Genomic DNA, 13,333 nt, shown 5'->3' on the forward strand with positions numbered 1-13,333 from the left:
ATAGTAAATAACAACACACAGCCACCACCAGGTCTTGCCGCACTCTGGTGTTTTTGTTCCAATATCAGTAAGCTTTGCAGCTCTCTGGGGTCTGCTGGATTTTTGCCCACAGGGAAGGCTATATAGCCTCTACCAAATGCTTTCCAAGTAGGGGAACTACTTTTCTCCATGTGGTACATGGACCCCTCAGATCACACTGCCTCCTCCTGGGGATTGGCCCATCTTCCTCACTGGAGCTCTGAAACTTCAAACTCTGTGCTCGACTGTTTATAGAGTCCTGGAGATATTGAAACCCTGTCCTTTCTCTTCATCAATGGTTTTGGGGAACAGATTTCTTGTCCAGTCCCCCGTGAGTGTTTTCACCCTTTCTCTCTCTCCAGCTACTTTAGGGTAGAGTGCTTTTTTGTGTGTGATCTTGATACACTGCACTTTCCTCCTTTCTCTTTCTCTGTCCTCTCTCCGTCAAAATGGCTCCCAACCCTCAGCAGCCCCACGGCTTTTCTCTCCCCCAATTCACTTCTCCACACTGCATACCTGCCAAGTTCTCTGGCTCAAATCATGCAGATTGTTGCATTAATCCTCAGATCAATTTCCTAGGTGTTCAAAATGGCTTGATGCTGATCTAGCTGCATTTCAGGGATGAGACAAGCTCAGGGTCCCCATACTACTCTGCCATCTTAACTCCTCTCCTATTTTTAACTATCTCTATAAATATAGAAAGGTATTAGAAAATCTCCAATATAGGACTAAACCCACTTTTAGATAACCTGTGGGTCAAAAAGGAAGTCATCACAGAAGTTAGAAAACATTTCTCATTGAATGAAAACAGAACTGCAAATATTAAAATCGGGGGGGGGGGGGTGCAGTTAAAACGATGCTTAAGGGAAGCTTTATTACCATAAATGCTTGTGTTAGAAAAAAGGAAAAGCCTCAAATCAGTAATCTCAGCTTACATCTTAAGAAACTGGGGGGGGGAAGCAAATTGAAACCAAACCTTACAGAAGTGAGGTAATAATAAAGACAGGAGCAGAAATCAAGGAACTTGAAAACAGAAAAACAGAATGAATGTAAAAGCTGGTTATTTGAAAGATGGATAAAACTGATAAATCTCTAGTCACACTAACCAAGAATAAAAGGTTAAAGATATAAATGATCAATATTAGGAATGAGAGAGGAGCTATCACTACAGACCCTGCAGACATTAACATTATAATAATGGAGTACTTCAAATGACTCTATGCCCATAAATTAAACAACATATTTAAAATGGACTAATTCCTTGAAAGACAAATTACCAAAACTGCTTCATAGGTAACCTAAATAGTCTTCCATCTAATCAAAAACTTGAATTCAAACTTCAAAATTCTCCAACAAGGAAAACTCCAGGCCCGGATGAGTTCACTAAAGAATTTTACCAAATATTGAAGGAAGAAATAATACCAATTCTACAAATCCTTTTTAGAAAGTAGAAGATGAGGAAACACTTCCCAACTCATTTTATGAGGCCAGGATTACCGCTTAACTAAAACCAGACAAAGACATTACAACAAGAGAAAACTATAGACCAATATCATCATGAACATAGATGTAAAAATCTTCAATAAAACAGTTGGTAAACTGAACCCAGGAATATATAAAGAATGGCATTAATCTCAGGAATGTAAGAATGGTTCAAAATTAGAAAATTGCTCTATGTGGTGTTTCACCATATTAGAGGACTAAAAAAGAAAAGCGTGAATCATCTCAATAGATACAGAAAAATCATCCAACAAAATTCAATACCTCTTAATGATAAAAGTGTTCAGAAAACTAGGAATAAAAAATAACTTCCTTAATTGATAAAGGACATCTACCAAAAAAAAAACCCTACAGCTAACGTCATATTTAATGGTTAAAGACTGAATGCTTTTCCCTTAAAATCAAGAACAAGGCAAGGGTGTCCACTCTCACCACTCCTATGTCATATCTTACTGGAAGCTCTAGCCAGTGTAATAAAAATAATTTGGAAAGGAAGGAATAAAACGGTCTCTGTTCACAAACGGCTTAACTATCTACATAGAAAATCCCATAGAATCTACATTAGCACCCCCAAAAATCAAATAGGTATAAATCTAACAAAATATATACAATGTCAGTGTGAGGAAAACTGAAAAACTCTGATGAACGAAATCAATGAACTAAATAAATGGAGGGATATCCCATTATCATGGATAGGGAGACTCAATATTGTCAAGATGTCAGATCTTCCCAACTTGATCTACATACTCAGTGCAATTCCAACCAAAATCAACAAACAGATTCTAAAGTTTATAGGCGGCAAAAGACCTAGAACAGCCAACACAATATTAAAGAAGAAGAATAAAGTTGGAGGAATGACACTACCTGACTTCAAGACTTAACTATAAAGTTACAGTAGTCAAAACAAAGTGATATTGGTAAAAGAACTGACAAATACTTCAATGGAACAGAAGATCCAGAAACAGACCCATGTAAATACAACCAACTTATCTTTGACAAAGTAGCAGGGCATTACAATGGAGTAAAGACAGTCTTTTCAACAAATGGTGCAGAAACAATTCAATTTAAAAATGCAAAAAAAACAAAAAACAAAAAAAGAATCTAGACACAGACCTTACATTCTTCATAAACATTAACTCAAAGTGGACTACAGACCTAAATGTAAAACACAAAACTAGAAAACCCCTAGACAATAACATAGGAGAAATCTCAGATAACCTTGGGTATGATACAACACTAAAAGCATCTTCCATGAAAGAAAAATTTGATGAGCTGGACTTCATTAAAATTAAAAACTTTTGCTTTGCAAAAGACAATGTAAAGAGAATGAGGAAACAAGTCACAGACTGGGAGAAAATATTTACGAACGACACATCTGATAAAAAAAAAATTGTTATCCCAAATATACAACGAACTCTTAAAACTCAACAAGAAAACAGACAATCCAATTTTAACAATGGGCGAAAGACCTTAACAGATACCTCAACAAAAATACACAAATGGCAAATAAGCATATGAAAAGATGTTCCACATCATATGTTATCAGGGAATACAAATTAAAACAAGATACCACTACACGAACCTATTAGAACGGCCAAAATCCAAAACACTGACAACACCAAATGCTGGTGAGGATGTGGAACAACAGATATTCTCATTCATTGCTGGTGGGAATGCAAAACAGTACAGACACTCTGGAAGACAGTTTGGCAGTTTCTTACAAAATTAAACATACTCTTACCATATGATCAGCAACTGCAATCCTTGGTATTTACCCAACGGAGTTGAAAACTTATATCTACACAAAAACTTGCACATGGAGATTTACAGAAGCTTTATTCATAATTGCCAAACTTTGGAAGCAACCAGGATGTCCTTCTTAGAAATGGATAAATTGTGGTACATCCAGACATTGGAATATTATTCAGCACTAAAAAGAAATGAGCTATCAAGACATAAAAGATATGGAGGAAACTTAAGTGCATATTACGAAGTAAAAGAAGCCAATCTGAAAAGGCTACATCCATACTAGATGATTTCAATTATATGACATTTTGGAAGAGGCAAAACTATGAAGACAGTTAAAAGTTGCAAGGGGGAGGAGATGAACTAAATAGGCAGAGCACAGAAGATTTTCAGACCAGTGACAATATTCTGTTTGATGCCGTAATGAGATACATGTCCATAGAATGTGTAACACCAAGAGTGAACCCTGAGGTCTATGGACTTTGAGTGATAACGATGTGTGGATGCAGATTCATTGTAACAAATGTACCACCCTGGTGAGTGATGATGATAGTGGGAGACTATGTATGTGGGAGGAAGGGGATAAACAGGTAATCACTGTAATCTTCCTCTCAATTTTGTTATGAACCTAACTAAAATTGCTCTAAAAAATTAAGTCTTCATTAAAAAAAATCAAATAAATGAAGGAATTTTTTTAGACATGTACTTCCTTTTCTCACCATGAGTCTCAGCTCTCATGTACTTGTTCCTCATCTCTTGCCGCTGATGCACATAGGTCCTCCAGGTCTGGAACATCAGATTGTACAAGTAATATCTGAGGAGGTGAAAAAAAGCAAATGGTATTTCTTTAAACCAAAAAAACTCCTAACTCAATATACCAAATCCGTTCTGTACTCAGGAGATATTAACATGGATGATTCTGATATAAAAAAGTCTTACCTATCTCTTAAGCTAAAAATTTCATTTCCCACAATCAAAGTGAAACCTATTCTCCTTAATGCAGAGTCATTCTCCTCACCACATAGAATCATTAAGGAAAAATAGGCTGGAATTATCCAAGAATAACTTCACCTTCAGCATTCACAAAGCTGTGAATGACAGTAATATTATCACCTTAATCATCCACATTATATAAAACATTATACCTTTCCTCTGCACTAAAACATGGTCAATGACACTTTTCCTTTGTCTTTTCCTTCTCAAGACATACACTGTACCCATTAAGACTGTCAGTCCTGGGACACCTGGGTGGCTCATTTGGTGGTCTCTGACTCTTGATTTTGGTTCAGGTCATGATCTCACAATTCAGCAGACTGAGTCCCACATACGGCTCTGCACTGACAGCTTGGAGCCTCCTTGGGATTCCCTCTCTTCTTCTCTCTCTGCCCTTTTCCTGCTCATGCCTGCATTCTCTCTCTCAAAATGAATAAACATTTTTTTTTAAAAGAAAGACTGTCAGCCCTTCCATATTTTCACTATCTCATGTCCTAAGATTTGATTTTTTTTTAAGTTTATTTATTTATTTTTTTGAGAGAGACAGAGACAGCATGAGCAGGGAGGGGCGCAGAGAGAGAGAGAGAGAGAGAGAGAGAAAATCCCAAGCAGGCTCTGTGCTGTCAGCACAGAGCTCAACGTGGGGCTTGAACTCACAAAACCTTGAGTTCATGATCTGAGCTGAAACCAAGAGTTGGACACTTAACTGACTGAGCCACCCAGGCGCCCCGACTAAGACTTGATTTCATACTCTACCACCTTATTAGAATGATTCAACATTGTCTATATTTTATCTGAAATATCTATAAATCAGAAACTCTGACCCAAAGAACCTAAATAAAGAAGATTATGAGAGTGAATAGTATTTTAAGAAGATATGATGTATAAGGTACATTAATCTTTTATTAGAAAAGGTATGATAAAAAGGGTGCCTAGGTGGCTCAGTTGGTTGAGTGTCTGACTTCAGTTCAGGTAATGACCTCAAGTTTTGTGAGTTTTGGCCCTGCATCTGGCTCTGTACTGACAGCTTGGAGCCTGAAGCATGCTTCAGATTCTGTGTCTCCTTCTCTCTCTACCCCTTCCCCACTCATGCTCTGTCTCTCTCTCAAAACTAAATAAACATTAAAAAAAATAAATTAAAAAAGTATAAAAATGTGTATTTAATATAATTCCCATTTTTACATTTTCCTCTACTTATCCCTTGACCAACGTCAAGATTTAGAGTTTTTTTTCCTTCCCATTTCTATTTTTTTACTGTCTGCTATTGGGCATATATTTTCTCCCATAATCAATAAAAATTAAATCAACTTATTAGTTTAAAAAACAGAATACTCTCAGAATTAGAAATTATACAGAAGTGTCAGTGAGAAAACACTATTGAAATCATGAACATTACCAACACATAATGGTAACTTACATTAAAAAGGTGTCTGTGTGTGTGTGTGTTTGTGTGTGCCCACATGCACATGTGCTTGGGTTTAATTTAGGAATTTGATCTTACTTACTCTAAAAATATTTTGAAGCAAAACAGAATATGATTCAAAACTTTTCTCCAAATCAATGTGATATATCACATTAACAGAATAAAAGAAAAGAATTACAGGATCATCTCAGTAGACACAGAAAAAGCATTTGACAAAATTCAACAACCACTCATCATAAAGACATTTAACAAATTAGGCATAGACCAAACATATCTCAATATAATAAAGGCCATACATGACAAGTCCACAGTTAACATCATACCCAATGGAGAAAGCCTGAGAGCTTTTCCCCTAAGATGAGGAACAAGACAAAAGTGTCCACTCTCACCACTCCTATTCAACATAGTACTGGAAGTCCTAGTCAGAGCAAGCAGTCAAGAAAAAGTAAAAGGCATCAGAATTGGAAAGGAAGCAGTAAAACTGCCTATTTGCAGTTTCTATGTATTTTATACATAGAAAATCCTAGAGACTCAGCCTCAAAACTATTATATTTAATAAATAAATTCATTAAACTTTGCAGACTACAAAATCAACACACACATCAGTAGCATTTCTGTACACTAACAGTGAATTATCTAAAAAAGAAATAAATCAATTCCACTTACAATACATCAAAAACAATAAAATACTTTGTAATAAATTTAAGCAAGGAAATGACAGATCTCTATTCTGAAAACTACAAAACATTGACAAAAGAAATCAAAAAAGACACAAAGAAATGGAAAGGTAGGGACACCTGGGTAACTCAGTCAGTTAAGTGTCTGACTCTTGATTTTGGCTCAGGTGAAAATCTCACAGTTCGTGAGACTGAACCCCATGTAGGGCTCTGCACTGACAATGCAGAGCTTACTTGGGACTCTCTCTCCCTCCTTCTCTCTCTACCTCTCCCCTTTGTGTGAATACACATGTGCACACTCTCTCTCTCAAAATAATAAACATTAAAAAAGAGAAATGTAAAGGTATCCATTCCATTCGCGGATTAAAAGAATTAATATTATTAAAATTATATTACATTATGTAATTTAATTAATTATGTAATTAAGTGTTAACTAATAAAATATTATTAAAATTATTAAAGTAATACTACCAAAAGCCATCTATAGATTCAATGTAAGCCTATCAAGATTCCAATGGCATTTTCTACAGAAGCAGAACAATCCTAAAATTTCTGTGGAATCACAAAAGACTCCACATATCCAAAGCAATTCTGAGAAAGAAGAACAAAGCAGGAGGCATCACACTTCCTGATTTAAAGCTATGTTGTAAAGCTATAGTAATCAAAGCATATGGTACTGGCATGAAAACAAACAGACCAATGGAACAGAATCAAAAGCCCAGAAATAAACCCAAGTATATATGGTCAACTAATATTTGAAAAAGGAGCCAAGACTACTCAGTGGAGAAAAGACAATCTCTTCAATAAATGGTGTTGGGAAAACTGGATATTCACATGTAAAGGAATGATACCAGACACATATCTTAAACCACTCACAAAAAATTAACTTGCAGTGGATTAAAGACTTAAATATAAGATCTGAAACCATGAAACTTCTAAAGGAAAATATAGGGAAAAAGCACCTTCACATCTTAGAAATGATTTTTTTGGTATGACACCTAAAGCACAAGCAATGAAATAAACATAAACAAGTAGGACTACATCAAACTAAAAAACTTCTATACAGCAAAAGAAACAATCAAGAAAGTGAAAAAGATAACCTGTGGAATGGGAAAAAATACTTGCAAACCATAATTCTGATAAAGGGTTAATATCCAAAATATATATAGAACTTATACAACTTAATAGCAAACCCCCCAAATAATCTAATTTAAAAATAGGCAAAGGGGTACCTGGCTGGCTCAGTTGGTAGAGCCTGCAACTCTTGATCTTGAAGTCATGAGTAAAAGGCCTACGCTGGGCATGGAGCCCATTTAAAAAAAATAGGCAAAGATCCTGAATAGACATTTTTCCAAAGAAGGTCTATGTAAGGCCAACAGGTTCATGAAAAGATGCTCAACATCACTAGTCATCAGGGAAATGAAAAACCACAATGAGCTATCACCTCATACTTGTTAGAATGACCATTATCAAAAAGACAAAAGATAACAAATGCTGGTGTGAATGTGGAGACTGTAAATTGCTACAGCCACTATGAAAAACAATATGGAGGATCCTAAAAAATTAAAAGTAGAACTACCATATGATCCAGCAATTTCACTTCTGGGAATATATCTAATGTAAACAAAAACACTAACTTGCAAAGATATTTTCACCCTCATGTTCATAGCAGTATTATTTACAATAGCTAAGATATGGAAACGACCTAATTGTCCATGATGGATGAATGGATAAAGTTGTGGTCTATATATACAATGGAATAAAAAACAAAGAAATTCTGCCATTTGTGACAACATGGATGAACCTTGAGGGCATTATATTGAATGATTAAGTCGGACAAAGACAAATACTATATGATCTCACTTACCTGTGGAATCTAAAAACGAACCAAAAAAACTCATAGAAAAAGATCAGATTTGTGGTTACCAGAGGTGGGGGTGGGAGAGTACGGGGAGAAGGAATTGGAGGAAAGTAGTCAAAAGGCACAAACTTCCAATTATAAAATAGATAAGTCCTCAGGATGAAATGTACAACATAATAACTATAGTTACCACTACTGTATGATATATGTAAAAGTTAAGAGAATAAATCCTAAGACTTCTCATTATAACTAAAAGAAGCTTTTTTCTTTTTTTTTCCATTTCTTTTTATTGTATCTTTATGAGACAATGGATGTTAACTACACTTATTGTGGTAATCATTTCACAATATATGTAAGTCAAACCTTTATGCTGTATACCTGAAACTCATACAGTTATATGTCAGTTATATCTCAATAAAACTGGGGGACAAAAAAACTTTCTCCTTTTGACCAGAAATATGCCAACAGATAACTATTTCATAATGTGAATCAGCAAAATTAAAGTAATATAACATGAAACCTGACCTATAGTGGCAGTCTGCTCGAACACAGAGTTTCCACTCTCGCTGGAAAACCCACCACTCTTCTTTCCATTCTTCAAAGACCTTCCGTAGTATTCTTTGCTCATAGTAACACCTTTGGCAATGAACAAAAATCAGAGAAAAATCTATGATGATGTGGGAGCTGGTATTTGTTCCCAAATTAGTTTCATATTGCTGTTACATTCTCATAGAAAAGCATGGCTCATTATTTGATAACACCAGAATAGAATAAAAACATATTTTCAGATCATATATTTAGAAGTATTTAAACTAGGAAAAAAAAGTACTTAAACTAGGAAAAAAGCTAAAAATGTTATACTACAGATCTTACCAATTGAGGAGGTTAAAGTAAAATAAAAATCTGACTTTTCAAATACCATGAGTTGAAAATTATTCTTCATTTTTTCTTCATCAGACTAAAAAATGTTTTTATTATTATTATTTTTTTTTAATATTTATTTATTTTGGGGAGAGCACAACCAGGGGAGGGGCAAAGAGAGCAGGACAGAGGATCCAAAGCGGGCTCTGTCAGCAGCGAGCCCTATGTGGGGCTCAAACTCACAAACCACAAGATCATGACCTGAGCCAAAGTCAGATGCTCAACTGAGCCACCCAGGTGGCCCTAAAAAATATTTTTAAAGTAGTAACTACACTTCACATTTATGTATAGAGGAGATTAAAAGTTATAAAATAAGCAAATACTTAATGTTATTCCTAGTACTTAATAAGAACAGAGCATATTAGTTTCACTGGAATCTGTCCAGGAGAGTTATAAAAACATTAGAAGATACGTAGAGGCTATAAAGAGGGGACAAAGGTAATAAGAAAGAAAACAAAAGCAATGGCAGATTGTGTTGATGCTAACAGGCACTGTGGAGGTGACTGATAATGTCCCTCAAAGGGATGGATAGGTTAAATTCAACTAACTTCACCTAGTCATTTTTTGTGAAGTGGAGCTAAAGATACTGAAATGAGATGTTCCAGAGAAGTAGTTAGGTGAAAAAATAAAGCTACCTCATAGTATGTATGACACCATTTTCTAAAGTTAATTTTTTTCATGTTTATTTATTTTTGAGAGACAGCACGAACAAATGGGGGAGGGGCAGAGAGAGAAGGAGACAGAGGATCAGAAGCAGCCTCTGCGCTGACACCAGAGAGCCCAATGTGGGGCTTGAACTCACAAACCATGAGATCCTGACCCGAACCAAAATCGGACACTTAACCGACTAAGCCACTCAGGCACCTCTAAAGTTACATTTTTTTTGTATTTCCACTACTATGTTAGAATGCATACAAATTTGTATATATTTACACATATATAATGTATGCACACACATACATATTTGTAGACATACATAAAAACATATACATCTATATGCATGTACTCTGCATACATAAAAATAATTATATTATACATACTAAAAGCCTGAAAACATCTCCACAATACCAAACTATTACCAGTGGTTTTCTCTCAGGAAGATTATAGAAGACTAGTGTTTCCTATTACATGTGTCTATAGTAAAACATTTTTTTTAATGTTTGTTTATTTTGAGAGAGAGAAAGCATGACTGGGGGAAGGGCAGAGAAAGAATCCCAAGCTCACAGCACAGAGCCTGATGCAAGGCTTAGTCTCACAAACGGTGAGATGATGACCTGAGCTGAAATCAAGAGTCGATCGCTTAACTGACTGAGCCACCCAGGTGCCCCTGAAGAATTTTTAAACAACTTTGATCACAATTTTTTAAAAATTTCATGGAAAAGAACCACTTCCATGTGCACATGTACTTCCTTCCATCATCTACTACTATCCATCAACATCCTTCTCTTCCTAAACCCCACTAAAATAACAGCACATACATTTCAAAAGGTGTAAACTCACAAAGACAAAGAGAATAGGAGCAACAATGATAGATTAGAGATGTCAACAAATTTTTTTTTTAATTTTTTTTTTAATGTTTATTCATTTCTGAGACAGAGAGAGACAGAGCATGAGTGGGGGAGGGGCAGAGAGAGAGGGAGACACAGAATCGGAAGCAGGCTCCAGGCTCTGAGCCATCAGCCCAGAGCCCGACGCGGGGCTCGAACCCACGAACCGTGAGATCGTGACCTGAGCCGATGTCGGACGCTCAACCGACTGAGCCACCCAGGCGCCCCAAGATGTCAACAAATTTTAAATGATAGCGCAGGCAACTGAATCACCATATCAGAGAACTGAATCAACATATCATACCATATCAGAGAAAGCCAAGAGAGTACTAAGTATCTTGTCCTGTGGGAGTCAAGAAGCAACCAGCTGGTGGCACAGACCTCAGAGAGGCATGGGAACATGAGGCATCAGGAATGAAGGAGCCCTGGGTGGAGATGAAAACACAGGATTGTTTGCAAGCCTGGGCATAAGCAGCAATTAGGCCCCTCCATCCTTTTATTCACCCAAGCAGAGACTTGGGTTTATCTCTGGAGAAGCTCAACAGAGGAACACTGGACTGCAGAATATCAGCAGAGATCTGGAGAGGGTCTTAAATGGAAAGTCCACATACTCAACAGTGAGATCCACATTCCAAGTGTATAATCACTACCACCCACCTCCAAGCCACTCCAGCCCAGAAAGAATTTGGAGGATTCCTCTCCTCTGGGGAACATGATCAACCACCTAACAGAAAAGGCTTCTGGATAGTGACAGCTGAAGGTTCCTCAGTGAAACTGTCCAGTCTCTACCTCAAAAGCCTAAAGTGAAGCCTTCAGTTTATAAGTCCTTATGCATACATAGAAAGGATTCCAAAATTAGCATTTTAGTGCCTAACTCTTAAATATGAATAGACAATGAAAGGACGTTTTGATATTTGAGGAAAGGCTCCAATATGAGACAATGACCAAAAGCACAGAGAAAAAAAGGGCTCAGAAGAAACAGACAATATAAGCAAAAATCCTAAAAACAAATAGCTACATTAACTTCAAAAGATTATGAACCTACAGGATGCTATTTCTTAAAAAAAAAGGAATATTCAGAGAACAAAAAAGAGATGTTGGGAATTTTAAATATGACAGCAGAAATTTTTAAAAAATCCATAGATAGATAACAAAAAAGTCAATTGGCTTTATAGGCCATCATAAGGACTATGGCTTTTACTCTTGGCCAGAAGGGAAGCCATCTGAGCAGAGGAGGGACATGACTTGATTTACTCAGAATACCAGTTGTGAAAAGACTGACTGGGGCTAGGGCTGGAAATAGGAGACCAGTGAAGTTACTGCAGTCATTCAGGGGGAGACATGATGACGGCTTGGACCAGGGTGGTACTGGAAGTGCTGAAGAGAGGTGGAGTCTGAATATATCTTGAAAGTTATGTCAACACAATTTGGGCATTTGGCATTGTAAACTGGGGTATGAGAGAGAGATGTCAAAGGTGACTCCCGGGTTTCTGACCCAAGTCCCTGGAAATATGGGAGTTTCCATTAACGGAGAGGGAGAAGGCTCAGCAGAGAGGTTTGTGGGGATGCTCTAGATTTCAGGTTTGGACATAGTTAAGTTGTGACATCTATTAGACACACAGTGGAATTGTCACATACATAGCATCTGGACAAGAGAGAGGTCTGGGCGGGATGTATATATTTGGGAATCATCCTAAGAGTTGATGAGATTATCACGATTGTGAGGTACACAGAAGCAGCACAAAGATGTGGCACTGGGTATTTAGGTGAGGAGGAATCCACAAAAGAAAGATGGAGCAGTCAAAGAAGGAAAAGGGAAATCATGAGAGGATGGTAACCCGGAAGGTGCAAGAAGAAAGGGCTTCTCAGAGAAGGGAATGACAGACTGTCTCGCTTCCTGGTAGGCCAAGTAAGAGGAAGTTTCAGAATTTACCACTAATTTTGGCAAATGCAATGACCTTAACAAATATAGTTTTGGTGGAGGAGTAGAATCTAAAGCCTAGTGGGATAGATTTAAGGGTAGATTACAAGACATGTTGGACACACCGAGTCTGGCCAGGGGAGTTGATGTAAAGGGGAGCAAAGATACAGAGTGCTAGCTGCAGGAGGACCTACAGCCAAAGAGATTTTATTTTTTTCAGGATAAGAGAAATAAAGGGTATTATATGCTGGTGCAAATGATCCAGTAGAGAGCAAAACATTGATAATGCAGAAAAGAGAAAAAAAAAATTGCTAGGGTGATGGCCTTGAGTAGGCACAAAGGCAACCGAATGCAGAAGCCAAAAATTTTGCCGCAGATGAGAGCAAGGACAGGTCACTGGCCTAACAGTAGGGAAAGCAAGTTGCATGGTGATAGATGCTCACGGTGAGTGGGTGGATGTGGTGGAGGGAGCTTGTGCAAGTCTCTTCTGTTGTTTCTATCAAGAAAATAGGAAGCAAGGCCATTAGCTAAGAATGAGAAAGAAATATTGATGAATTAAATATTGTAAATAAAAATAAATAAATACTATAGGGGCGCTGGGGTGGTTCAGTTGGTTAAGTGTCCAACTCGGTTTTGGCTCAGGTCATGATCTCACAGTTTGTGACTTCAAGCCCTGTGTTGGGCTCTGCACTGACACTGCAATGCCTGCTTGAGATTCTCTCTCTC

General features: G+C 37.1%; 1 protein-coding gene across 1 annotated transcript in view; it reads right to left on the reverse strand.

Moving 5' to 3' along the window:
* The window catches only part of SFI1 (SFI1 centrin binding protein), a 103,349-nt gene that overhangs the window by 60,130 nt on the left and 29,886 nt on the right, over positions 1-13,333 (reverse strand). The window contains exons 6-7 of the mRNA XM_015081480.3: positions 8,744-8,854; positions 3,984-4,078 (exon numbers count right to left, since the gene is read on the reverse strand). Of these exons, the coding sequence (XP_014936966.2) occupies positions 3,984-4,078; positions 8,744-8,854 (206 nt within the window). The remainder of the gene's footprint in view (positions 1-3,983; positions 4,079-8,743; positions 8,855-13,333) is intronic.

This window comes from Acinonyx jubatus, chromosome D3 (assembly GCF_027475565.1).
Source record: "Acinonyx jubatus isolate Ajub_Pintada_27869175 chromosome D3, VMU_Ajub_asm_v1.0, whole genome shotgun sequence".
Classification (NCBI taxonomy): Eukaryota; Metazoa; Chordata; class Mammalia; order Carnivora; family Felidae; genus Acinonyx; species Acinonyx jubatus.